This window comes from Bombina bombina, chromosome 12, assembly GCF_027579735.1.
Source record: "Bombina bombina isolate aBomBom1 chromosome 12, aBomBom1.pri, whole genome shotgun sequence".
Taxonomy (NCBI): Eukaryota; Metazoa; Chordata; class Amphibia; order Anura; family Bombinatoridae; genus Bombina; species Bombina bombina.
Genome location: NC_069510.1, coordinates 101,678,638 through 101,706,257, shown reverse-complemented (window position 1 = coordinate 101,706,257; position 27,620 = coordinate 101,678,638). Strand labels below are relative to the sequence as shown.

Genomic DNA, 27,620 nt, shown 5'->3' with positions numbered 1-27,620 from the left:
GCACTATTTGAAAATAACAAACTCTTGATTGAATAATGAAAAACTACAGTTAAACACTAAAAAACTCTAAGCCATCTCCGTGGAGATGTTGCCTGTACAACGGCAAAGAGAATGACTGGGGTAGGCGGAGCCTAGGAGGGATCATGTGACCAGCTTTGCTGGGCTCTTTGCCATTTCCTGTTGGGGAAGAGAATATCCCACAAGTAAGGATGACGCCGTGGACCGGACACACCTATGTTGGAGAAATTAAAACAGAAAAATGTTACTGTCTCTTTAAATTTTAAAACATAACTTTTTTATCTTTGTGTGCAGAAAAGGCTAATTAGGTACACAAATACTGCAGAACTCCTTTACACCTCAGCTTAACTTAGCTGAGGTGCCTATTAGCCCTTCTGACACCAGTTACATTTCTCTCAGTAAAGATCTGGAACTCAGCTGTAGCGCTGTCCGGTCCTAACCTATGTGTAAACACACTGAGGACTCTGCTCCGTTCCTTCCGATAACAGAAAGTGCAGAAAAAGCGGTGCGCAACGCACACATAGCTCCGCCCATCGTGGGCGTTTCAAAAGGCAATCTCCCGGTCGCCATGATTATTGTTAAATAAACATTCTATCAAGCCTCTTTATAACCCTTCCGTAACTTGCTAGGCAGCTGCTTAGCCAGTGCTATATGTGAACAGTGAAACCACCTCATACTGAGCCAGTCTCTCCAGCCCCAGTGATTTAAGCCATCTTGAGCAGTGAAAAACACCCTCAAGTCCATCTCCTCAGCCCCAATGCCTGCCTAAAAAGTGCTGTCATATAATCCCCTCCTTTTATCTATAGGGGGGGCTCTATGTCCCAGGTAAATAAAGTGTTCCACATTCTCTGAGATCTTTTATTTCCCAGACCAAAAATAAAAAGTCAGCACTTACCTTGTAAATCTGCCAGGCAGCTCACCAGGTTTGAGAGGTCCTCTCCTTCACATAGCCCTGTGGAGAAAAGATAAAGCCTGAGTAATCTTATTTAGGCTATGAGGATTAGGGCAGCATAAATTACATGGAAGGCGCAGTGAGAATTATGTCCCACAAGTTCCCATTGCTCTAAAGCCACCACTGCTCTACTGAAGAGACTGATGTGGACTACGGCTACACCCCAGAACAAAGCAGCACAATCTTGCACTACTTAAATAATAAACTCTTGATTGAAGAATCTTTAACACACACCTAACTTTACCACTTCCTTGCTCTAACATAGGCAAAGAGAATGACTGGGGTGGGATAGAAGGGAGGTGGTATTTAACAGCTTTGCTGTGGTGCTCTTTGCCGCCTCCTGCTGGGCAGGAGTGATATTCCCAACAGTAATTGATGATGATCCGTGGACTTGTGTCATTAGAAAGAAATGAACTTCATTTGTCTCTAATCTATCAGAGAAAGAATCAGACGCTAAATCTCATCTGGAAACCTAAAAAGGTGACCCTTGTCTAAGGAATCAAGAAACTCTATTGTAAATTGATCCTTGAACCTTGAAGAAACCACACAAGTGGTTTCGAGTAAGATTCTGCTAAATGAAAAGATTAGAGATAATACAAAAATATCGTCCAAATAAAGAAACACTGCAATACCCTGCTCTCTGATACAGATAGAAGGGCACCAAGAATCTTTGAAAATAATCTCCGAGCTGTCGCAAGCCCAAAAAGACCAGCGACAAATTAGTAATGCTTATCTAGAAAAGAGAATCTCAGAAAACAATAGTGGTCTTAATGACTTGGAATGTGAAAATAAGCATCCTGTAAGTCTATTGTGGATAGGAAGTCACCTTGCTGAATAGAAAGGCAGAATAGTCCCTATAGTAACCATCTTGAAAGTTGGGACTCTTACAAAACGATTTAAAATTTCAGATCCAGAATTGGTCTGAACGAACCTTCTTTCTTTTGAACAATGAATAGATTTGAATAGAACTCAAACTCTGTTCCTGCAGAGGAACTGGAACCATCACCCCTGAAAACTCTAAATCTTAAAAACATTTCTGAAAAACCTGAGCTTTCACACGGTTTGTTGTAACATGGGAAAGAATCTTCCCATGGGAGGTTTTTATTCTGAAACCTATTCGATTACCCCTGAGAAAACAATATTCTGAATCCACTGATTTTTGAAAAGTAACTGTCCAATTGTGTTGAAATAAATTAAATCTGCCCCCCACCAGTTGAACTGGTTTAAGGGGCGCACCTTCATGCAGACTTAGGGGCTGAAATTAGTTTCATTTATAAGGCTTGGATTTATTCAAATTCTGAGTAAATCTCAAATTAGAGCCAGAGGCCTTAGGGGAATGAAAAAAACAATTGGGAGCTTAAAAATTACCCTTAGATTTCTTATCTTGGGGCAGAAAAAAACTCCCTTTCCCCCAGTAATAGAGGAGATAATAAAATCCAATAGAAAAACCTAAAAAGTTACTATCCTAAAATAAGATAGTAAACTAAATTTAGACACCATATCAGAGATTTAAGCCATAAAACTTATCTATTAAAAAAACAAAGATTTAATATCAATTAATTTTTATAAAATATAGCATCACAAATGAAATGATTAGCATGTTGAAGTAAAAGAACAATGCTTAGATAATTCAAGATCTGATAACTAAACTGTCCAAACAAAAAGTTGAAACAGCAGCAACATCAGCCATAGAAATGTCAGGTTTAAAAATATAGCCAATATATAAATATGCTTCTCCAAGATAGGAAACAAAGTTCCTATCTAAAGGATCCTTAAAAGAAGAAATATCTTCCATAGGATAAGTCCTTTGCATTTAGGCGAATAATTTGCATGTTTGCATCACATATAAAAAAAACATAATTTATGTAAGAACTTACCTGATAAATTCATTTCTTTCATATTAGCAAGAGTCCATGAGCTAGTGACGTATGGGATATACATTCCTACCAGGAGGGGCAAAGTTTCCCAAACCTCAAAATGCCTATAAATACACCCCTCACCACACCCACAATTCAGTTTAACGAATAGCCAAGAAGTGGGGTGATAAAAAAGTGCGAAAGCATATAAAATAAGGAATTGGAATAATTGTGCTTTATACAAAATCATAACCACCACAAAAAAAGGGCGGGCCTCATGGACTCTTGCTAATATGAAAGAAATGAATTTATCAGGTTAGTTCTTACATAAATTATGTTTTCTTTCATGTAATTAGCAAGAGTCCATGAGCTAGTGACGTATGGGATAATGATTACCCAAGATGTGGATCTTTCCACACAAGAGTCACTAGAGAGGGAGGGATAAAATAAAGACAGCCAATTCCTGCTGAAAATAATCCACACCCAAAATAAAGTTTAACGAAAAACATAAGCAGAAGATTCAAACTGAAACCGCTGCCTGAAGTACTTTTCTACCAAAAACTGCTTCAGAAGAAGAAAATACATCAAAATGGTAGAATTTAGTAAAAGTATGCAAAGAGGACCAAGTTGCTGCTTTGCAAATCTGATCAACCGAAGCTTCATTCCTAAACGCCCAGGAAGTAGAAACTGACCTAGTAGAATGAGCTGTAATTCTCTGAGGCGGAGTTTTACCCGACTCAACATAGGCAAGATGAATTAAAGATTTCAACCAAGATGCCAAAGAAATGGCAGAAGCTTTCTGGCCTTTTCTAGAACCGGAAAAGATAACAAATAGACTAGAAGTCTTTCGGAAAGATTTAGTAGCTTCAACATAATATTTCAAAGCTCTAACAACATCCAAAGAATGCAACGATTTCTCCTTAGAATTCTAAGGATTAGGACATAATGAAGGAACCACAATTTCTCTACTAATGTTGTTGGAATTCACAACTTTAGGTAAAAATTCAAAAGAAGTTCGCAACACCGCCTTATCCTGATGAAAAATCAGAAAAGGAGACTCACAAGAAAGAGCAGATAATTCAGAAACTCTTCTGGCAGAAGAGATGGCCAAAAGGAACAAAACTTTCCAAGAAAGTAATTTAATGTCCAATGAATGCATAGGTTCAAACGGAGGAGCTTGAAGAGCCCCCAGAACCAAATTCAAAATCCAAGGAGGAGAAATTGACTTAATGACAGGTTTTATACGAACCAAGGCTTGTACAAAACAATGAATATCAGGAAGAATAGCAATCTTTCTGTGAAAAAGAACAGAAAGAGCAGAGATTTGTCCTTTCAAGGAACATGCGGACAAACCTTTATCTAAACCATCCTGAAGAAACTGTAAAATTCTCGGTATTCTAAAAAAATGCCAAGAAAAATGATGAGAAATACACCAAGAAATATAAGTCTTCCAGACTCTATAATATATCTCTCTAGATACAGATTTACGAGCCTGTAACATAGTATTAATCACAGAGTCAGAGAAACCTCTTTGACGAAGAATCAAGCGTTCAATCTCCATACCTTTAAATTTAAGGATTTCAGATCCTGATGGAAAAAAGGACCTTGTGACAGGAGGTCTGGTCTTAACGGAAGAGTCCACGGTTGGCAAGAGGCCATCCGGACAAGATCCGCATACCAAAACCTGTGAGGCCATGCCGGAGCTACCAGCAGAACAAACGAGCATTCCTTCAGAATCTTGGAGATTACTCTTGGAAGAAGAACTAGAGGCGGAAAGATATAGGCAGGATGATACTTCCAAGGAAGTGATAATGCATCCACTGCTTCCGCCTGAGGATCCCGGGATCTGGACAGATACCTGGGAAGTTTCTTGTTTAGATGGGACGCCATCAAATCTATTTCTGGAAGTTCCCACATTTGAACAATCTGAAGAAATACCTCTGGGTGAAGAGACCATTCGCCCGGATGCAACGTTTGGCGACTGAGATAATCCGCTTCCCAATTGTCTACACCTGGGATATGAACCGCAGAGATTAGACAGGAGCTGGATTCCGCCCAAACCAAAATTCGAGATACTTCTTTCAGAGCCAGAGGACTGTGAGTTCCTCCTTGATGATTGATGTATGCCACAGTTGTGACATTGTCTGTCTGAAAACAAATGAACGATTCTCTCTTCAGAAGAGGCCAAAACTGAAGAGCTCTGAAAATTGCACGGAGTTCCAAAATATTGATCGGTAATCTCACCTCCTGAGATTCCCAAACTCCTTGTGCCGTCAGAGATCCCCACACAGCTCCCCAACCTGTGAGACTTGCATCTGTTGAAATTACAGTCCAGGTCGGAAGCACAAAAGAAGCCCCCTGAATTAAACAATGGTGATCTGTCCACCACGTTAGAGAGTGTCGAACAATCGGTTTTAAAGATATTAATTGAGATATCTTTGTGTAATCCTTGCACCATTGATTCAGCACACAAAGCTGAAGAGGTCGCATGTGAAAACGAGCAAAGGGGATCGCGTCCGATGCAGCAGTCATAAGACCTAGAATTTCCATGCATAAGGCTACCGAAGGGAATGATTGTGACTGAAGGTTTCGACAAGCTGCAATCAGTTTTAGACGTCTCTTGTCTGTTAAAGACAGAGTCATGGACACTGAATCTATCTGGAAACCCAGTAAGGTTACCCTTGTCTGAGGAATCAATGAACTTTTTGGTAAATTGATCCTCCAACCATGATCTTGAAGAAACAACACAAGTCGATTCGTATGAAATTCTGCTAAATGTAAAGACTGAGCAAGTACCAAGATATCGTCCAAATAAGGAAATACCACAATACCCTGTTCTCTGATTACAGACAGAAGGGCACCGAGAACCTTTGTAAAAATTCTTGGAGCTGTAGCTAGGCCAAACGGCAGAGCCACAAACTGGTAATGCTTGTCCAGAAAAGAGAATCTCAGGAACTGATAATGATCTGGATGAATCGGAATATGCAGATATGCATCCTGTAAATCTATTGTGGACATATAATTCCCTTGCTGAACAAAAGGCAAGATAGTCCTTACAGTTACCATCTTGAACGTTGGTATCCTTACATAACGATTCAATATTTTTAGATCCAGAACTGGTCTGAAGGAATTCTCCTTCTTTGGTACAATGAAGAGATTTGAATAAAACCCCATCCCCTGTTCCTGAACTGGAAATGGCATAATTACTCCAGTCAACTCTAGATCATTCAGAAATGCTTGAGCTTTTACTGGATTTACTGGGACACGGGAAAGAAAAAATCTCTTTGCAGGAGGTCTCATCTTGAAACCAATTCTGTACCCTTCTGAAACAATGTTCTGAATCCAAAGATTGTGAACAGAATTGATCCAAATTTCTTTGAAAAAACGTAACCTGCCCCCTACCAGCTAAGCTGGAATGAGGGCCGCACCTTCATGTGGACTTAGAAGCAGGCTTTGCCTTTCTGGCTGGCTTGGATTTATTCCAAATTGGAGATGGTTTCCAAACAGAAACTGCTCCTGAGGATGAAGGATCAGGCTTTTGTTCTTTGTTGAAACGAAAGGAACGAAAACGATTATTAGCCCTGTTTATACCTTTAGATTTTTTATCCTGTGGTAAAAAAGTTCCTTTCCCACCAGTAACAGTTGAAATAATAGAATCCAACTGAGAACCAAATAATTTGTTACCCTGGAAAGAAATGGAAAGTAGAGTTGATTTAGAAGCCATATCAGCATTCCAAGTCTTAAGCCATAAAGCTCTTCTAGCTAAAATAGCTAGAGACATAAACCTGACATCAACTCTGATAATATCAAAGATGGCATCACAGATAAAATTATTAGCATGCTGAAGAAGAATAATAATATCATGAGAATCATGATGTGTTACTTGTTGCGCTAAAGTTTCCAACCAAAAAGTTGAAGCTGCAGCAACATCAGCCAAAGATATAGCAGGTCTAAGAAGATTACCTGAACACAGATAAGCTTTTCTTAGAAAGGATTCAATTTTCCTATCTAAAGGATCCTTAAACGAAGTACCATCTGACGTAGGAATAGTAGTACGTTTAGCAAGGGTAGAAATAGCCCCATCAACTTTAGGGATTTTGTCCCAAAATTCTAATCTGTCAGACGGCACAGGATATAATTGCTTAAAACGTTTAGAAGGAGTAAATGAATTACCCAATTTATCCCATTCTTTGGAAATTACTGCAGAAATAGCATTAGGAACAGGAAAAACTTCTGGAATAACCACAGGAGATTTAAATACCTTATCCAAACGTTTAGAATTAGTATCAAGAGGACCAGAATCCTCTATTTCTAAAGCAATTAGAACTTCTTTAAGTAAAGAACGAATAAATTCCATTTTAAATAAATATGAAGATTTATCAGCATCAACCTCTGAGACAGAATCCTCTGAACCAGAAGAGTCATCAGAATCAGAATGATGATGTTCATTTAAAAATTCATCTGTAGGGAGAGAAGTTTTAAAAGATTTTTTACGTTTACTAGAAGGAGAAATAACAGACATAGCCTTCTTTATGGATTCAGAAACAAAATCTCTTATGTTATCAGGAACATTCTGCACCTTAGATGTTGAGGGAACTGCAACAGGCAATGGTACTTTACTAAAGGAAATATTATTTGCATTAACAAGTTTGTCATGACAATCAATACAAACAACAGCTGGAGGAATAGCTACCATAAGTTTACAGCAGATACACTTAGCTTTGGTAGATCCAGCACTAGACAGCGATTTTCCTGTAGTATCTTCTGACTCAGATGCAACGTGAGACATCTTGCAATATGTAAGAGAAAAAACAACATATAAAGCAAAATTGATCAAATTCCTTAAATGACAGTTTCAGGAATGGGAAAAAATGCCAAAGAACAAGCTTCTAGCAACCGGAAGCAATGAAAAATGAGACTTAAATAATGTGGAGACAAAAGCGACGCCCATATTTTTTAGCGCCAAATAAGATGCCCATATTATTTGGCGCCTAAATGCTTTTGGCGCCAAAAATGACGCCACATCCGGAACGCCGACATTTTTGGCGCAAAATAACGTCAAAAAATGACGCAACTTCCGGCGACACGTATGACGCCGGAAACGGAAAAGAATTTTTGCGCCAAAAAAGTCAGCGCCAAGAATGACGCAATAAAAACAGAATTTATGTTTACCTGATAAATTTCTTTCTCCAACGGTGTGTCCGGTCCACGGCGTCATCCTTACTTGTGGGATATTCTCTTCCCCAACAGGAAATGGCAAAGAGCCCAGCAAAGCTGGTCACATGATCCCTCCTAGGCTCCGCCTACCCCAGTCATTCGACCGACGTTAAGGAGGAATAATAGCATAGGAGAAACCATATGGTACCGTGGTGACTGTAGTTAAAGAAAATAAATTATCAGACCTGATTAAAAAACCAGGGCGGGCCGTGGACCGGACACACCGTTGGAGAAAGAAATTTATCAGGTAAACATAAATTCTGTTTTCTCCAACATAGGTGTGTCCGGTCCACGGCGTCATCCTTACTTGTGGGAACCAATACCAAAGCTTTAGGACACGGATGAAGGGAGGGAGCAAATCAGGTCACCTAAATGGAAGGCACCACGGCTTGCAAAACCTTTCTCCCAAAAATAGCCTCAGAAGAAGCAAAAGTATCAAACTTGTAAAATTTGGTAAAAGTGTGCAGTGAAGACCAAGTCGCTGCCCTACATATCTGATCAACAGAAGCCTCGTTCTTGAAGGCCCATGTGGAAGCCACAGCCCTAGTGGAATGAGCCGTGATTCTTTCGGGAGGCTGCCGTCCGGCAGTCTCGTAAGCCAATCTGATGATGCTTTTAATCCAAAAAGAGAGAGAGGTAGAAGTTGCTTTTTGACCTCTCCTTTTACCTGAATAAACAACAAACAGGGAAGATGTTTGTCTAAAATCCTTTGTAGCATCTAAATAGAATTTTAGAGCGCGAACAACATCCAAATTGTGCAACAAGCGTTCCTTCTTTGAAACTGGTTTCGGACACAGAGAAGGTACAATAATCTCCTGGTTAATGTTTTTGTTAGAAACAACTTTTGGAAGAAAACCAGGTTTAGTACGTAAAACCACCTTATCTGCATGGAACACCAGATAAGGAGGAGAACACTGCAGAGCAGATAATTCTGAAACTCTTCTAGCAGAAGAAATTGCAACTAAAAACAAAACTTTCCAAGATAATAACTTAATATCAACGGAATGTAAGGGTTCAAACGGAACCCCCTGAAGAACTGAAAGAACTAAATTGAGACTCCAAGGAGGAGTCAAAGGTTTGTAAACAGGCTTGATTCTAACCAGAGCCTGAACAAAGGCTTGAACATCTGGCACAGCTGCCAGTTTTTTGTGAAGTAACACCGACAAGGCAGAAATCTGTCCCTTCAGGGAACTTGCCGATAATCCTTTTTCCAATCCTTCTTGAAGGAAGGATAGAATCCTAGGAATCTTAACCTTGTCCCAAGGGAATCCTTTAGATGCACACCAACAGATATATTTTTTCCAAATTTTATGGTAAATCTTTCTAGTTACAGGCTTTCTGGCCTGAACAAGAGTATCGATAACAGAATCTGAGAAACCTCGCTTCGATAAAATCAAGCGTTCAATCTCCAAGCAGTCAGCTGGAGTGAAACCAGATTCGGATGTTCGAACGGACCCTGAACAAGAAGGTCTCGTCTCAAAGGTAGCTTCCAAGGTGGAGCCGATGACATATTCACCAGATCTGCATACCAAGTCCTGCGTGGCCACGCAGGAGCTATCAAGATCACCGACGCCCTCTCCTGATTGATCCTGGCTACCAGCCTGGGGATGAGAGGAAACGGCGGGAACACATAAGCTAGTTTGAAGGTCCAAGGTGCTACTAGTGCATCCACTAGAGCCGCCTTGGGATCCCTGGATCTGGACCCGTAGCAAGGAACTTTGAAGTTCTGACGAGAGGCCATCAGATCCATGTCTGGAATGCCCCAAAGTTGAGTGACTTGGGCAAAGATTTCCGGATGGAGTTCCCACTCCCCCGGATGCAATGTCTGACGACTCAGAAAATCCGCTTCCCAATTTTCCACTCCCGGGATGTGGATAGCAGACAGGTGGCAGGAGTGAGACTCCGCCCATAGAATGATCTTGGTCACTTCTTCCATCGCTAGGGAACTCCTTGTTCCCCCCTGATGGTTGATATACGCAACAGTCGTCATGTTGTCTGATTGAAACCGTATGAACTTGGTCCTCGCTAGCTGAAGCCAAGCCTTGAGAGCATTGAATATCGCTCTCAGTTCCAGAATATTTATCGGTAGAAGAGATTCTTCCCGAGACCAAAGACCCTGAGCTTTCAGGGATCCCCAGACCGCGCCCCAGCCCATCGGACTGGCGTCGGTCGTGACAATGACCCACTCTGGTCTGTGGAATGTCATCCCTCGTGACAGGTTGTCCAGGGACAGCCACCAACGGAGTGAGTCTCTGGTCCTCTGATTTACTTGTATCTTTGGAGACAAGTCTGTATAGTCCCCATTCCACTGACTGAGCATGCACAGTTGTAACGGTCTTAGATGAATGCGCGCGAAAGGAACTATGTCCATTGCCGCTACCATCAACCCGATCACTTCCATGCACTGAGCTACGGAAGGAAGAGGAACGGAATGAAGTATTCGACAAGAGTCCAGGAGCTTTGTCTTTCTGGCCTCTGTTAGAAAAATCCTCATTTCTGAGGAGTCTATAATTGTTCCCAAGAAGGGAACCCTTGTTGACGGGGAAAGAGAACTCTTTTCCACGTTCACTTTCCAGCCGTGCGATCTGAGAAAGGCCAGGACGATGTCCGTGTGAGCCTTTGCTCGAGGGAGGGACGACGCTTGAATTAGAATGTCGTCCAGGTAAGGTACTACTGCAATGCCCCTTGGTCTTAGCACAGCTAGAAGGGACCCTAGTACCTTTGTGAAAATCCTTGGAGCAGTGGCTAATCCGAAAGGAAGCGCCACGAACTGGTAATGTTTGTCCAGGAATGCAAACCTTAGGAACCGATGATGTTCCTTGTGGATAGGAATATGTAGATACGCATCCTTTAAATCCACCGTGGTCATGAATTGACCTTCCTGGATGGAAGGAAGGATAGTTCGAATGGTTTCCATCTTGAAAGATGGGACCTTGAGAAATTTGTTTAAGATCTTGAGATCTAGGATTGGTCTGAATGTTCCCTCTTTTTTGGGAACTATGAACAGATTGGAGTAGAACCCCATCCCTTGTTCTCTCAATGGAACAGGATGAATCACTCCCATTTTTAACAGGTCTTCTACGCAAAGTAAGAACGCCTGTCTTTTTATGTGGTCTGAAGACAACTGAGACCTGTGGAACCTTCCCCTTGGGGGAAGTCCCTTGAATTCCAGAAGATAACCCTGGGAGACTATTTCTAGCGCCCAAGGATCCAGAACATCTCTTGCCCAAGCCTGAGCGAAGAGAGAGAGTCTGCCCCCCACCAGATCCGGTCCCGGATCGGGGGCCGATATTTCATGCTGTCTTGGTAGCAGTGGCAGGTTTCTTTGCCTGCTTTCCCTTGTTCCAGCCTTGCATTGGTCTCCAAGCTGGCTTGGCCTGAGAAGTATTACCTTCTTGCTTAGAGGACGTAGCACCTTGGGCTGGTCCGTTTTTACGAAAGGGACGAAAATTAGGTCTATTTTTTGCCTTGAAAGGCCGATCCTGAGGAAGGGCATGGCCCTTACCCCCAGTGATATCAGAGATAATCTCTTTCAAGTCAGGACCAAACAGCGTTTTCCCCTTGAAAGGAATGTTTAGTAGCTTGTTCTTGGAAGACGCATCAGCCGACCAAGATTTCAACCAAAGCGCTCTGCGCGCCACAATAGCAAACCCAGAATTCTTAGCCGCTAACTTAGCCAATTGCAAAGAGGCGTCAAGAGTGAAAGAATTAGCCAATTTGAGAGCATTGACTCTGTCCATAATCTCCTCATAAGGAGGCGAGTCACTATCGAGCACCTTAATCAGTTCATCAAACCAGAAATATGCGGCTGTAGTGACAGGGACAATGCATGAAATGGGTTGTAGAAGGTAACCCTGCTGAACAAACATCTTTTTAAGCAAACCTTCTAATTTTTTATCCATAGGATCTTTGAAAGCACAACTATCCTCTATATAGGAAAAGCTTCTGGGAGCCCCGGCACCTCTAGGAACTTGTCCATTTTACATAGTTTCTCTGGGATGACCAAATTTTCACAATCATCCAGAGTGGATAATACCTCCTTAAGCAAAATGCGGAGATGTTCCAATTTAAATTTAAAAGTAATCACATCAGATTCAGCCTGCTGAGAAAACAGAATTTATGTTTACCTGATAAATTTCTTTCTCCAACGGTGTGTCCGGTCCACGGCGTCATCCTTACTTGTGGGATATTCTCTTCCCCAACAGGAAATGGCAAAGAGCCCAGCAAAGCTGGTCACATGATCCCTCCTAGGCTCCGCCTACCCCAGTCATTCGACCGACGTTAAGGAGGAATAATAGCATAGGAGAAACCACATGGTACCGTGGTGACTGTAGTTAAAGAAAATAAATTATCAGACCTGATTTAAAAACCAGGGCGGGCCGTGGACCGGACACACCGTTGGAGAAAGAAATTTATCAGGTAAACATAAATTCTGTTTTCTCCAACATAGGTGTGTCCGGTCCACGGCGTCATCCTTACTTGTGGGAACCAATACCAAAGCTTTAGGACACGGATGAAGGGAGGGAGCAAATCAGGTCACCTAAATGGAAGGCACCACGGCTTGCAAAACCTTTCTCCCAAAAATAGCCTCAGAAGAAGCAAAAGTATCAAACTTGTAAAATTTGGTAAAAGTGTGCAGTGAAGACCAAGTCGCTGCCCTACATATCTGATCAACAGAAGCCTCGTTCTTGAAGGCCCATGTGGAAGCCACAGCCCTAGTGGAATGAGCCGTGATTCTTTCGGGAGGCTGCCGTCCGGCAGTCTCGTAAGCCAATCTGATGATGCTTTTAATCCAAAAAGAGAGAGAGGTAGAAGTTGCTTTTTGACCTCTCCTTTTACCTGAATAAACAACAAACAGGGAAGATGTTTGTCTAAAATCCTTTGTAGCATCTAAATAGAATTTTAGAGCGCGAACAACATCCAAATTGTGCAACAAGCGTTCCTTCTTTGAAACTGGTTTCGGACACAGAGAAGGTACGATAATCTCCTGGTTAATGTTTTTGTTAGAAACAACTTTCGGAAGAAAACCAGGTTTAGTACGTAAAACCACCTTATCTGCATGGAACACCAGATAAGGAGGAGAACACTGCAGAGCAGATAATTCTGAAACTCTTCTAGCAGAAGAAATTGCAACTTAAAACAAAACTTTCCAAGATAATAACTTAATATCAACGGAATGTAAGGGTTCAAACGGAACCCCCTGAAGAACTGAAAGAACTAAATTGAGACTCCAAGGAGGAGTCAAAGGTTTGTAAACAGGCTTGATTCTAACCAGAGCCTGAACAAAGGCTTGAACATCTGGCACAGCTGCCAGTTTTTTGTGAAGTAACACCGACAAGGCAGAAATCTGTCCCTTCAGGGAACTTGCCGATAATCCTTTTTCCAATCCTTCTTGAAGGAAGGATAGAATCCTAGGAATCTTAACCTTGTCCCAAGGGAATCCTTTAGATTCACACCAACAGATATATTTTTTCCAAATTTTGTGGTAAATCTTTCTAGTTACAGGCTTTCTGGCCTGAACAAGAGTATCGATAACAGAATCTGAGAAACCTCGCTTCGATAAAATCAAGCGTTCAATCTCCAAGCAGTCAGCTGGAGTGAAACCAGATTCGGATGTTCGAACGGACCCTGAACAAGAAGGTCTCGTCTCAAAGGTAGCTTCCAAGGTGGAGCCGATGACATATTCACCAGATCTGCATACCAAGTCCTGCGTGGCCACGCAGGAGCTATCAAGATCACCGACGCCCTCTCCTGATTGATCCTGGCTACCAGCCTGGGGATGAGAGGAAACGGCGGGAACACATAAGCTAGTTTGAAGGTCCAAGGTGCTACTAGTGCATCCACTAGAGCCGCCTTGGGATCCCTGGATCTGGACCCGTAGCAAGGAACTTTGAAGTTCTGACGAGAGGCCATCAGATCCATGTCTGGAATGCCCCAAAGTTGAGTGACTTGGGCAAAGATTTCCGGATGGAGTTCCCACTCCCCCGGATGCAATGTCTGACGACTCAGAAAATCCGCTTCCCAATTTTCCACTCCCGGGATGTGGATAGCAGACAGGTGGCAGGAGTGAGACTCCGCCCATAGAATAATCTTGGTCACTTCTTCCATCGCTAGGGAACTCCTTGTTCCCCCCTGATGGTTGATGTACGCAACAGTCGTCATGTTGTCTGATTGAAACCGTATGAACTTGGTCCTCGCTAGCTGAGGCCAAGCCTTGAGAGCATTGAATATCGCTCTCAGTTCCAGAATATTTATCGGTAGAAGAGATTCTTCCCGAGACCAAAGACCCTGAGCTTTCAGGGATCCCCAGACCGCGCCCCAGCCCATCAGACTGGCGTCGGTCGTGACAATGACCCACTCTGGTCTGTGGAATGTCATCCCTCGTGACAGGTTGTCCAGGGACAGCCACCAACGGAGTGAGTCTCTGGTCCTCTGATTTACTTGTATCTTTGGAGACAAGTCTGTATAGTCCCCATTCCACTGACTGAGCATGCACAGTTGTAATGGTCTTAGATGAATGCGCGCAAAAGGAACTATGTCCATTGCCGCTACCATCAACCCGATCACTTCCATGCACTGAGCTACGGAAGGAAGAGGAACGGAATGAAGTATTCGACAAGAGTCCAGAAGCTTTGTCTTTCTGGCCTCTGTTAGAAAAATCCTCATTTCTGAGGAGTCTATAATTGTTCCCAAGAAGGGAACCCTTGTTGACGGGGATAGAGAACTCTTTACCACGTTCACTTTCCAGCCGTGCGATCTGAGAAAGGCCAGGACGATGTCCGTGTGAGCCTTTGCTCGAGGGAGGGACGACGCTTGAATCAGAATGTCGTCCAGGTAAGGTACTACTGCAATGCCCCTTGGTCTTAGCACAGCTAGAAGGGACCCTAGTACCTTTGTGAAAATCCTTGGAGCAGTGGTTAATCCGAAAGGAAGCGCCACGAACTGGTAATGTTTGTCCAGGAATGCAAACCTTAGGAACCGATGATGTTCCTTGTGGATAGGAATATGTAGATACGCATCCTTTAAATCCACCGTGGTCATGAATTGACCTTCCTGGATGGAAGGAAGGATAGTTCGAATGGTTTCCATCTTGAAAGATGGGACCTTGAGAAATTTGTTTAAGATCTTGAGATCTAGGATTGGTCTGAATGTTCCCTCTTTTTTGGGAACTATGAACAGATTGGAGTAGAACCCCATCCCTTGTTCTCTCAATGGAACAGGATGAATCACTCCCATTTTTAACAGGTCTTCTACACAATGTAAGAACGCCTGTCTTTTTATGTGGTCTGAAGACAACTGAGACCTGTGGAACCTTCCCCTTGGGGGAAGTCCCTTGAATTCCAGAAGATAACCCTGGGAGACTATTTCTAGCGCCCAAGGATCCAGAACATCTCTTGCCCAAGCCTGAGCGAAGAGAGAGAGTCTGCCCCCCACCAGATCCGGTCCCGGATCGGGGGCCGATATTTCACACTGTCTTGGTAGCAGTGGCAGGTTTCTTTGCCTGCTTTCCCTTGTTCCAGCCTTGCATTGGTCTCCAAGCTGGCTTGGCCTGAGAAGTATTACCCTCTTGCTTAGAGGACGCAGCACCTTGGGCTGGTCCGTTTTTACGAAAGGGACGAAAATTAGGTCTATTTTTTGCCTTGAAAGGCCGATCCTGAGGAAGGGCATGGCCCTTACCCCCAGTGATATCAGAGATAATCTCTTTCAAGTCAGGACCAAACAGCGTTTTCCCCTTGAAAGGAATGTTTAGTAGCTTGTTCTTGGAAGACGCATCAGCCGACCAAGATTTCAACCAAAGCGCTCTGCGCGCCACAATAGCAAACCCAGAATTCTTAGCCGCTAACTTAGCCAATTGCAAAGAGGCGTCTAGAGTGAAAGAATTAGCCAATTTGAGAGCATTGACTCTGTCCATAATCTCCTCATAAGGAGGAGAGTCACTATCGAGCACCTTAATCAGTTCATCAAACCAGAAATATGCGGCTGTAGTGACAGGGACAATGCATGAAATGGGTTGTAGAAGGTAACCCTGCTGAACAAACATCCTTTTAAGCAAACCTTCTAATTTTTTATCCATAGGATCTTTGAAAGCACAACTATCCTCTATGGGAATAGTGGTGCGTTTGTTTAAAGTAGAAACCGCTCCCTCGACCTTGGGGACTGACTGCCATAAGTCCTTTCTGGGGTCGACCATAGGAAACAATTTTTTAAATATGGGGGGAGGGACGAAAGGAATACCGGGCCTTTCCCATTCTTTATTAACAATGTCCGCCACCCGCTTGGGTATAGGAAAAGCTTCTGGGAGCCCCGGCACCTCTAGGAACTTGTCCATTTTACATAGTTTCTCTGGGATGACCAAATTTTCACAATCATCCAGAGTGGATAATACCTCCTTAAGCAAAATGCGGAGATGTTCCAATTTAAATTTAAAAGTAATCACATCAGATTCAGCCTGCTGAGAAATGTTCCCTAAATCAGTAATTTCTCCCTCAGACAAAACCTCCCTGGCCCCCTCAGATTGGGTTAGGGGCCCTTCAGAGATATTAATATCAGCGTCGTCATGCTCTTCAGTAACTAAAACAGAGCATCCACGCTTACGCTGGCAAGGGTTCATTTTGGCTAAAATGTTTTTGACAGAATTATCCATTACAGCCGTTAATTGTTGCATAGTAAGGAGTATTGGCGCGCTAGATGTACTAGGGGCCTCCTGAGTGGGCAAGACTCGTGTAGACGAAGGAGGGAATGATGCAGTACCATGCTTACTCCCCTCACTTGAGGAATCATCTTGGGCATCATTGTCATTATCACATAAATCACATTTATTTAAATGAATAGGAATTCTGGCTTCCCCACATTCAGAACACAGTCTATCTGGTAGTTCAGACATGTTAAACAGGCATAAACTTGATAAGAAAGTACAAAAAACGTTTTGAAATAAAACCGTTACTGTCACTTTAAATTTTAAACTGAACACACTTTATTACTGCAATTGCGAAAAAACATGAAGGAATTGTTCAAAATTCACCAAACTTTCACCACAGTGTCTTAAAGCCTTGAAAATATTGCACACCAATTTTGGAAGCTTTAACCCTTAAAATAACGGAACCGGAGCCGTTTTAAGCTTTAACCCCTTTACAGTCCCTGGTATCTGCTTTGCTGAGACCCAACCAAACCCAAGGGGAATACGATACCAAATGATGCCTTCAGAAGTCTTTTATAAGTATCAGAGCTCCTCTCACATGCGACTGCATGCCATCCTCAAGGCTAAATAAGTGTTAATATCAATCGATTTAGCCCAAAAAATGTCTACAGTCTAAATAAGCCCTTGTGAAGCCCTTATTTACAATCGTAATAAACATGGCTTACCGGATCCCATAGGGAAAATGACAGCTTCCAGCATTACATCGTCTTGTTAGAATGTGTCATACCTCAAGCAGCAAAGGACTGCAAACTGTTCCCCCAACTGAAGTTAATGCTCTCAACAGTCCTGTGTGGAACAGCCATGGATTTTAGTTACGGTTGCTAAAATCATTTTCCTCATACAAACAGAATTCTTCATCTCTTTTCTGTTTCTGAGTAAATAGTACGTACCAGCACTATTTGAAAATAACAAACTCTTGATTGAATAATGAAAAACTACAGTTAAACACTAAAAAACTCTAAGCCATCTCCGTGGAGATGTTGCCTGTACAACGGCAAAGAGAATGACTGGGGTAGGCGGAGCCTAGGAGGGATCATGTGACCAGCTTTGCTGGGCTCTTTGCCATTTCCTGTTGGGGAAGAGAATATCCCACAAGTAAGGATGACGCCGTGGACCGGACACACCTATGTTGGAGAAATATTCCCTAAATCAGTAATTTCTCCCTCAGACAAAACCTCCCTGGCCCCCTCAGATTGGGTTAGGGGCCCTTCAGAGATATTAATATCAGCGTCGTCATGCTCTTCAGTAACTAAAACAGAGCATCCACGCTTACGCTGAACAGGGTTCATTTTGGCTAAAATGTTTTTGACAGAATTATCCATTACAGCCGTTAATTGTTGCATAGTAAGGAGTATTGGCGCGCTAGATGTACTAGGGGCCTCCTGAGTGGGCAAGACTCGTGTAGACGAAGGAGGGAATGATGCAGTACCATGCTTACTCCCCTCACTTGAGGAATCATCTTGGGCATCATTGTCATTATCACATAAATCACATTTATTTAAATGAATAGGAATTCTGGCTTCCCCACATTCAGAACACAGTCTATCTGGTAGTTCAGACATGTTAAACAGGCATAAACTTGATAAGAAAGTACAAAAAACGTTTTGAAATAAAACCGTTACTGTCACTTTAAATTTTAAACTGAACACACTTTATTACTGCAATTGCGAAAAAACATGAAGGAATTGTTCAAAATTCACCAAACTTTCACCACAGTGTCTTAAAGCCTTGAAAATATTGCACACCAAATTTGGAAGCTTTAACCCTTAAAATAACGGAATCGGAGCCGTTTTAAGCTTTAACCCCTTTACAGTCCCTGGTATCTGCTTTGCTGAGACCCAACCAAACCCAAGGGGAATACGATACCAAATGATGCCTTCAGAAGTCTTTTATAAGTATCAGAGCTCCTCTCACATGCGACTGCATGCCATGCCTCTCAAAAACAAGTGCGCAACACCGGCGCGAAAATGAGACTCTGCCTATGCTTTGGGAAAGCCCCTAAAGAATAAGGTGTCTAAATGCCGATATTATTATATCAAAATACCCAGAATAAATGATTCCTCAAGGCTAAATAAGTGTTAATATCAATCGATTTAGCCCAAAAAATGTCTACAGTCTAAATAAGCCCTTGTGAAGCCCTTATTTACAATCGTAATAAACATGGCTTACCGGATCCCATAGGGAAAATGACAGCTTCCAGCATTACATCGTCTTGTTAGAATGTGTCATACCTCAAGCAGCAAAGACTGCAAACTGTTCCCCCAACTGAAGTTAATGCTCTCAACAGTCCTGTGTGGAACAGCCATGGATTTTAGTTACGGTTGCTAAAATCATTTTCCTCATACAAACAGAATTCTTCATCTCTTTTCTGTTTCTGAGTAAATAGTACGTACCAGCACTATTTGAAAATAACAAACTCTTGATTGAATAATGAAAAACTACAGTTAAACACTAAAAAACTCTAAGCCATCTCCGTGGAGATGTTGCCTGTACAACGGCAAAGAGAATGACTGGGGTAGGCGGAGCCTAGGAGGGATCATGTGACCAGCTTTGCTGGGCTCTTTGCCATTTCCTGTTGGGGAAGAGAATATCCCACAAGTAAGGATGACGCCGTGGACCGGACACACCTATGTTGGAGAAATGAAGCATTTTCAGCCCCCGCGAGCCTAACAGCCCACAGGGAAAAAGAGTCAAATTTTTGAAGGTAAGAAAAAAATGATTAAATCAAATGCATTATCCCAAATATGAAACTGACTGTCTGAAAAATAAGGAAAGTTGAACATTCTGAGTCAAGGCAAATAAATCTTTGAATACATATATTTAGAACTTTATAAACAAAGTGCCCAACCATAGCTTAGAGTGTCACAGAAAATAAGATTTACTTACCCCAGGACACTCATCTACATGTTTGTAGAAAGCCAAACCAGTACTGAAACGAGAATCAGCAGAGGTAATGGTATATATAAGAGTATATCGTCGATCTGATAAGGGAGGTAAGAGATGAATCTCTACGACCGATAACAGAGAACCTATGAAATAGACCCCGTAGAAGGAGATCACTGCATTCAAATAGGCAATACTCTCCTCACATCCCTCTGACATTCACTGCACGCTGAGAGGAAAACCGGGCTCCAACTTGCTGCGGAGCGCATATCAACGTAGAATCTAGCACAAACTTACTTCACCACCTCCATCGGAGGCAAAGTTTGTAAAACTGAATTGTGGGTGTGGTGAGGGGTGTATTTATAGGCATTTTGAGGTTTGGGAAACTTTGCCCCTCCTGGTAGGAATGTATATCCCATACGTCACTAGCTCATGGACTCTTGCTAATTACATGAAAGAAATTAGCAATTCTCAGAGCTTTAATTCTGTCTTGAATATCCTCGAGGGGAGACTCCACCTCACTGAGTTCCGACAGAGTTGCACCAGTAGGTAGCCACTCCGGCAACCGTGGCAACTGCAGCCGCTGGTTGAAACAAAAATCCTGTATGTTGAAACATCTTTCTCAGAAAGGTATCCATCGGCTCTCTGAACGATCCTCAAGAGGTATAGTAGTACGTTTCAGCAAGCGTAGAGATAGCACCATCCACCTTAGGAATGGAGCCACACAAATCCAGTTGAAAGTCCAGGACAGGGAACAACTTTTTAAAAGTAGACAAGGGGAAAAAGGAAGAACCAATTCTTTCCCATTCGTTCTTAATAATGTTTGCCATCTTAACCCGCACATGAAAACTCAAGGGAACTTTCCTGTCTTCGTAAACTCTGTCTAATTTAGGTATCATAGGTTCTTCAGGCAGTGAGGCCTCTGGAACCTCTAATGTAGACAGAACCTTCTTTAACAACAAACTAAATTTTAAATCTGAAGGACGGTTCCTCCACAGCAGGAGGCTTAGACGCTAAGGACTCCGACCCAGAAAGTTCACCCTCGGAAGCTACAGAGATTAACTCATCGGATAACGGTCATAATAACTAAATCCTATAAATATTTAGATGACTCCAGGTCAGGAGAGCTACGTTTAACCTTTCTCTTGCGTTTGTTAGAGCGAGGTAATGCACTGAGGGCCGCAGACACTGTCGTTTGTAACTGCGTGGCAAAGTTCGCAGGAAGAAGGCCCCCGGAGGATTAGATGTGCTACGGGGAACGGCATGTGGAGTGGATAATGTAGCAAGTGTAGTAATCTCACGGGACACAGAGTCCTGAGAGGTAGACGGCTCAGAGGGACTAAGAGCCTTAGCAGGCTTGTCTTAGACTTTATAACGGTGTTAAGGCATGTGGAACATAATTGAGTGGGAAAACCATGGCATCCTCACAATATAAACAGGTATGATTTAGTACAGAAGGAGTACCTTCTAATATGTCAGAGTCCTCCATAGCTCAGGTTATACCCACAGGAGGACACAAATAAAAATGTTTTTTTATTATAGAAAACTGCACCTTTATACTCCCAATGGCTGGGGCACTCACCACCTCCTAGACCCAGACAGTTAGAGGAAACGCTCTCCTCAGGTTCAAGTCTCAGCCGGAATGGAGGAAATGAACATAGACCATGCCCAGTCATATGGAGTGCAAGACGATACTTCTTCAAGTACAGCAAGTAATGGGAGCTGTGCAACACTTTCAAAAATAAAAGTGAAACCCGTTTGTTCCAGCCAAAGACACACACTATCAGCCCAGGAAAAAAAATCAATCACACAAAGCAGCATGTAAATAATAATTACACTGATTAATTAACCCCAACTGTTCAATAAACCCCCTTCAGAGGATATTAACCCTGGATCCTATCAAGGTATAAAGGAGCAACACTGAGGCCCTGTTATAGCGTTTTATATGTAAAAATTTAAACAATCTTACCTCCAGGATCCATGTTGTGGAACAGCAGCGCTCCTGACATGGACTTGAGTGAGAGAAAGCAGGCAGTGAAACTCGTCAACACTGATTGCTTAGGAGCTGTTAGCAGTAGTCTGGATAATTTCACAGAAAAACTTTCCATGCATCTCCAGACTCTAACTTTCATCAATACTCTCACTGAGAGGTTGACACAACTACTTAAAACTCCAGTCCTATCTCAAAGGGCAGATAGACATTTTCAGGACTCTCCGAATCTTCTGACACTTCTCTGCCACCTCCTAACGTGACAAAAGGCAAAGAATGACTGGGGTAATGATGAAGTGGGAGGGATATTTAAAGGGACAGTCAAGTCCAAAAAAACCTTTCATGATTTAAATAGGGCATGCAATTTGAAACAACTTTCCAATTTTCTTTTATCACCAATTTTGCTTTGTTCTCTTGGTATTCTTAGTTGAAAGCTAAACCTAGGAGGTTCATATGATAATGTCTTAGACCTTAAGCTTGTGCACATGAAGTTACCCTGGAGTGAGCATTGATTGACTAAAATGCAAAAAAAAATGCAGTTAAAAGAACTGAAATAAGGGGGCAGTTTGCAGAAGCATAGATACAAGGTAATCACAGAGGTAAAACGTGTATTAAAAGGTAAAGGAGGAGGGTGTGTGTCTAGGCAGCGACCAAGTATGACCACAATAACAGGAGCTCATGGAGAAAGGTAAGATATCTGCCGTCTATCTTAAGCTTACAGCAGCAGCCAGTCCTGAGGAGATCAAAATTGGGTGTCTTACATCTTGCTACGCTGCATGAAACATTTGCTGCTTGAGTGACCTTGAGTACTTTTCTGGACAGTCAAGATCTTTGATGGCAGCCTCTCCCTGGGATCTTAGCACCCTCTCCGGTAATACGGGTTCAGCAGTTGCATTTGAACTGCTTTTCACAATCCCAAGGGTGCGTTCACCTAGCCTACACACTATTAATGTGGTATAGAGAATATTAATATAGCTTCTGTAAGGAGGGAACTTAATTTTACAATTTAGAGGCAATATGGCTAAAGTTGAGATGGTAGGAGGTAGTACTATAGCCGTCGCCGAGACTTAAGGGGAAGCAGACTAATCGCCTAGTTCTGTAGCAGTGTCCCTCATGCTATGGACCACCCGGTGGTGGAGCTGCTTACATCTCAATTACATCAGTTGCACTGACCAGCAAGCAGATATACACTAGAGCTGTTGCTCTGGAAAATATAGGTGTTGGTTGACTTACATTAATAAGGGTCAGAAGCTTTGGGAGCAGATTGTTGCTCTGTGTTATGTTCTTTACTAGTGTTTAAGTTTGCTCTAAACTTTTATTCTGCAAAGATTTTTCTAGCATATGTGCTTATGTTGTCCTCCTAACTTTGACTAATCCAATCCAAACGTAAAATATCTACGTAGTGTATAGGAGGGGGGGGATTGCATTAACATTAAATAAGCCTTGAGGAAGATTGTATACTCAAATGTTTTTTTCTTTATTTAAGATCTACTTTTAGTTTTCTAGACTGATAGCGCTACAACTGTTTTTTGTTTGACCCTCTATTAGAGTAAATTTAAATTGCTATTGTGTTTTTTACATGGAGTTTAATACTTAGTACTGAACGTTTTTTTGACCATAGTACTACATAGTGTGAATAGCCTATTATATTTCTAAAGACTTGCTCTATATTGTTGATTTTATATTAGTTGCTACTGCAATTTCATACTAGATGACAAGGAGTTAACGTATCTCTGTATTGGAAGTCTGGGATATGCTTAGATTGAAAGTCAATCCTAGCATTTGTGAAACGCTAGGATTGACCATTGGAACAAATAAAGGGGACTTTCAGTCATGAAGTATAAAATACTTCTTGACAAAGTTAACTAAAGCACATTCATTACTCTTAGGCTGAATTATTTGATGCAGAAGCCCAAATCTCACTGCTTATCTCTGGCATTTTAGTGTAGGGTTTTGGGAATTTAATAATCTATGTAATGTAAAGCAGCCGGTCCTGAGATTATCCCGTTTGTTGGGGAACCCTCCGGCCTGCAGTGACGTCAGACGCCGACTTGTTGGTCGGCGAGAGAAAGATCTGTGACGGTCGTTTCATAGTGAGACTCCAGACTGAGCTGTCTGTCATGCTTAGAATCTGAACTTATCTGGGCACTGAACTTCGGTTATTTTAAATGTAAGTGCCAATGTATTATTGCACCTATTTTTTATAAATAAATCTATTTAGCCGGATTTGCGCATTCTTACTCATTTTTCAGTACTTGTGAATAAAAAAAAACGTAATGCTGAAAGTTTATTTGTTTCAAGCGTTTCCGCACTGAGCTGCTCAAGCAGCCCACGGCATGACATTTGGTTTCACATTATTATTTAAATGTCTATTTTTCTCTACCATTTATGTTCAAATGGTCCATGAGTGGCCAGAAGTCTCATTCAGGGGTCAATTTGTTTTCTTTTCAAACATTTATATATTTCACTGGGGTAACTGAGCATAATTTAAGAAGAAAATTTGAGGTTTATTTTAGGTTATATAGAGTGATATCAGATACCAATCTGCTTATTTGTACCTGTATATTTGCTATGTTTCTCCTTTATATACACACATCGGCTATGTGTGATGTAATTTATTTGTTATGACATGCTTTAAAAACTCAAAAAAAAATTATATAAATAATATATTAGTTTAATAAAAAAATTAAACAAAAAAAATAAAAAAGGTAAAGGAGGAGGAGACATTGAATGTTTATAAGTCAACACTTCCTTTCTTAGGTAAATATGAGATAAACTTGAGGTTGTCCAATTGTCTGACAAATTCTAAAGTGTAGACACAACCCTGGGCAGAAAAACACTAAATCTGTCTAACTGAAATAGGATTCCCAGAATTTAAATTTGTGTTATTCAAAATTGTTTACAAACATGGAAATCCTGAATGGTATGCATTGTATGTCCTTGATGAATCAAGCAGATAAAAAATATGTTAATTATTTTTATGTGTACAAGAGTAACTACTACCCATTGGTATGTGTTTAATGCTGAACTGAAGGATTCCTTATAAAGTCCTATTATTCCTTAAATGAAGTCTACAAATAACCCAATTTTAATCTCAGTTAAGCACACACCTGAAACCTTCCACGTTTAAATGTCCCAGTTCCAGCAGCTGGAGACACCTCAGACAAGGCACATTCAGCCAACGTTTCTACCACTATGTGTGTGGAATCAGAAGACGTATCCCGCCACACTGCATCCGGCTCAGCTGATAAATAGAAAGAAAATAAAAAAATGGTTAGAGACCATAGAAAGATGCAAAGTAGTACATAAGATACCTGAATTCATTCTAGGAACGAGGAGGAGAAGAGGGCGTAGGGTAAAACACTGCGTGCAGGCTTCTATCTATAATACACATAGCCATGCACAGCCTAAAATTTACAGCAGACAAGTGGCAAACATGAAAGACAAGAAGCAATGACAGCCAACGGCTCTGGCAAGGTGTCTTTTAAACAATTGTGAGGGTGGCAGGAGACGTGAGGGAACATTTCAGAGGATGAATAAAACTGAAATAAAAAGGTAACTCACTAAAAAATAAATATATACGTACGGAAATAACCAAAAGGGATGTTTCCTATGGTACGGGCCTAACTAGAAACAACACTACCTTGGCGGACTCTTGATTTCTTGAATAAGCTGTTGGAATGCCGCAACCTGCATGCCCAGCTTTTTAATTTGCGAGCCCACGGTTTCTTGCTAATGGGATTTTTGAGACTAGGACAAGTAAAGCTTAGGCCAAAATATCCACCTCCTGTCTGCAGATGCGCAGCTCCAGCACCTGTTGAGCGTTTGGGGCAGGCAATAGCAGAAGCTCCAGGATTCCAGGCGTCTTCAGAACTCTCCTGAAAAATGTTCAACAGGAACAAAATTATTTTTTGTTAAAGAAAGAAAGTAAAAAATAGGATTTGTTGCACTTAAATTGTTAAACCCTTTTCTTCATATATGAGAACTGCACATGAAGCTAGGCTATTCAAGGACTGAGAAAATCAATAAAAAGAAAAAATGGCCACTCTATAAAAATTTGAAATTTTATACAGATCTACAAATGTTTTGAATTATTAAAACAGTGTAAAAACAAAATGTATGCTAACCTAATTACTAGTGTGAATTCAACTCCTGGCCACCAAGAGGAGGCAAAGAACAGCTTAGGCAAAAGCTTTAAGTATTCCTCCCACTTCCCATAATCCCTAGTCATTCAGCCGAGGGAATACGGAAAGAGAAGATACCAAGGGCATAGAGGTGCCTGAAGTTTAGAAACCCCCCCCCAATAAACCGTCCTATTAAAACAAGGGCAGGACGTGCCAAGAAAGAAAATAATTTATCAGCTAATCCATTCTGATTACTAGTGGGAACCAATACCCAAGCTAGAGGACACAGAAAGGGAGGGAGAAAAAAAGACAGGCGGACCAAAACAAAAGGCACCACCACTTGAAGAACTTTCCTCCCAAAGGAAGCCTCAGCAGAGGCAAAAACACCAATTTGTAGAACTTAGAAAAAGAATGAAACGAGGACCAAATGGCCACCTTGCAATCTTTCTCCACAAAAGCCTTGTTGTGAAAAACCCAGGTTAAAGAAAAAACAATTTATGTAAGAACTTACCTGATAAATTCATTTCTTTCATATTAGCAAGAGTCCATGAGCTAGTGACGTATGGGATATACATTCCTACCAGGAGGGGCAAAGTTTCCCAAACCTCAAAATGCCTATAAATACACCCCTCACCACACCCACAAATCAGTTTAACGCAGAGCCAAGAAGTGGGGTGATAAGACAAAAGTGCGAAAGCATAAAAAATAAGGAATTGGAATAATTGTGCTTTATACAAAAAAATCATAACCACCACAAAAAGGGTGGGCCTCATGGACTCTTGCCAATATGAAAGAAATGAATTTATCAGGTAAGTTCTTACATAAATTATGTTTTCTTTCATGTAATTAGCAAGAGTCCATGAGCTAGTGACGTATGGGATAATAAATACCCAAGATGTGGAACTTCCACGCAAGAGTCACTAGAGAGGGAGGGATAAAAATATAATTTATGCTTACCTGATAAATTCCTTTCTCCTGTAGTGTAGTCAGTCCACGGGTCATCCATTACTTATGGGATTATATCTCCTCCCTAACAGGAAGTGCAAGAGGATCACCCAAGCAGAGCTGCTATATAGCTCCTCCCCTCTACGTCATACCCAGTCATTCGACCGAAACCAAACGAGAAAGGAGAAACTATAGGGTGCAGTGGTGACTGGAGTTTAATTTAAAATTTAGACCTGCCGTAAAAAACAGGGCGGGCCGTGGACTGACTACACTACAGGAGAAAGGAATTTATCAGGTAAGCATAAATTATATTTTCTCCTGTTAAGTGTAGTCAGTCCACGGGTCATCCATTACTTATGGGATACCAATACCAAAGCTAAAAGTACACGGATGACGGGAGGGACAGGCAGGATCTTTACACGGAAGGAACCACTGCCTGTAGAACCTTTCTCCCAAAAACAGCCTCCGAAGAAGCAAAAGTGTCAAATTTGTAAAATTTTGAAAAAGTGTGAAGTGAAGACCAAGTTGCAGCCTTGCAAATCTGTTCAACAGAGGCCTCATTCTTAAAGGCCCAAGTGGAAGCCACAGCTCTAGTAGAATGAGCTGTAATCCTTTCAGGAGGCTGTTGTCCAGCAGTCTCATAGGCTAAACGTATTATGCTACGAAGCCAAAAAGAGAGAGAGGTAGCCGAAGCTTTTTGACCTCTCCTCTGTCCAGAATAAACGACAAACAGGGAAGAAGTTTGACGAAAATCTTTAGTTGCCTGCAAATAAAATTGCAGGGCACGGACGACGTCCAGATTGTGCAGAAGTCGTTCCTTCTTTGAAGAAGGGTTAGGGCACAATGATGGAACAACAATCTCTTGATTGATATTCTTGTTAGTGACTACCTTAGGTAAGAACCCAAGTTTAGTACGTAGAACTACCTTGTCTGAATG

At 41.7% G+C, this 27,620-nt stretch overlaps 1 protein-coding gene across 4 annotated transcripts in view; it reads right to left on the bottom strand.

Moving 5' to 3' along the window:
• The window catches only part of WNK3 (WNK lysine deficient protein kinase 3), a 544,128-nt gene that overhangs the window by 92,057 nt on the left and 424,451 nt on the right, over nt 1–27,620 (bottom strand). For all 4 annotated transcript variants that reach the window (XM_053695870.1, XM_053695869.1, XM_053695868.1 and 1 more), the window contains exons 19-20: nt 25,399–25,492; nt 24,725–24,858 (exon numbers count right to left, since the gene is read on the bottom strand). In XM_053695870.1, coding sequence (XP_053551845.1) covers nt 24,725–24,858; nt 25,399–25,492 — 228 coding nt within the window. The remainder of the gene's footprint in view (nt 1–24,724; nt 24,859–25,398; nt 25,493–27,620) is intronic.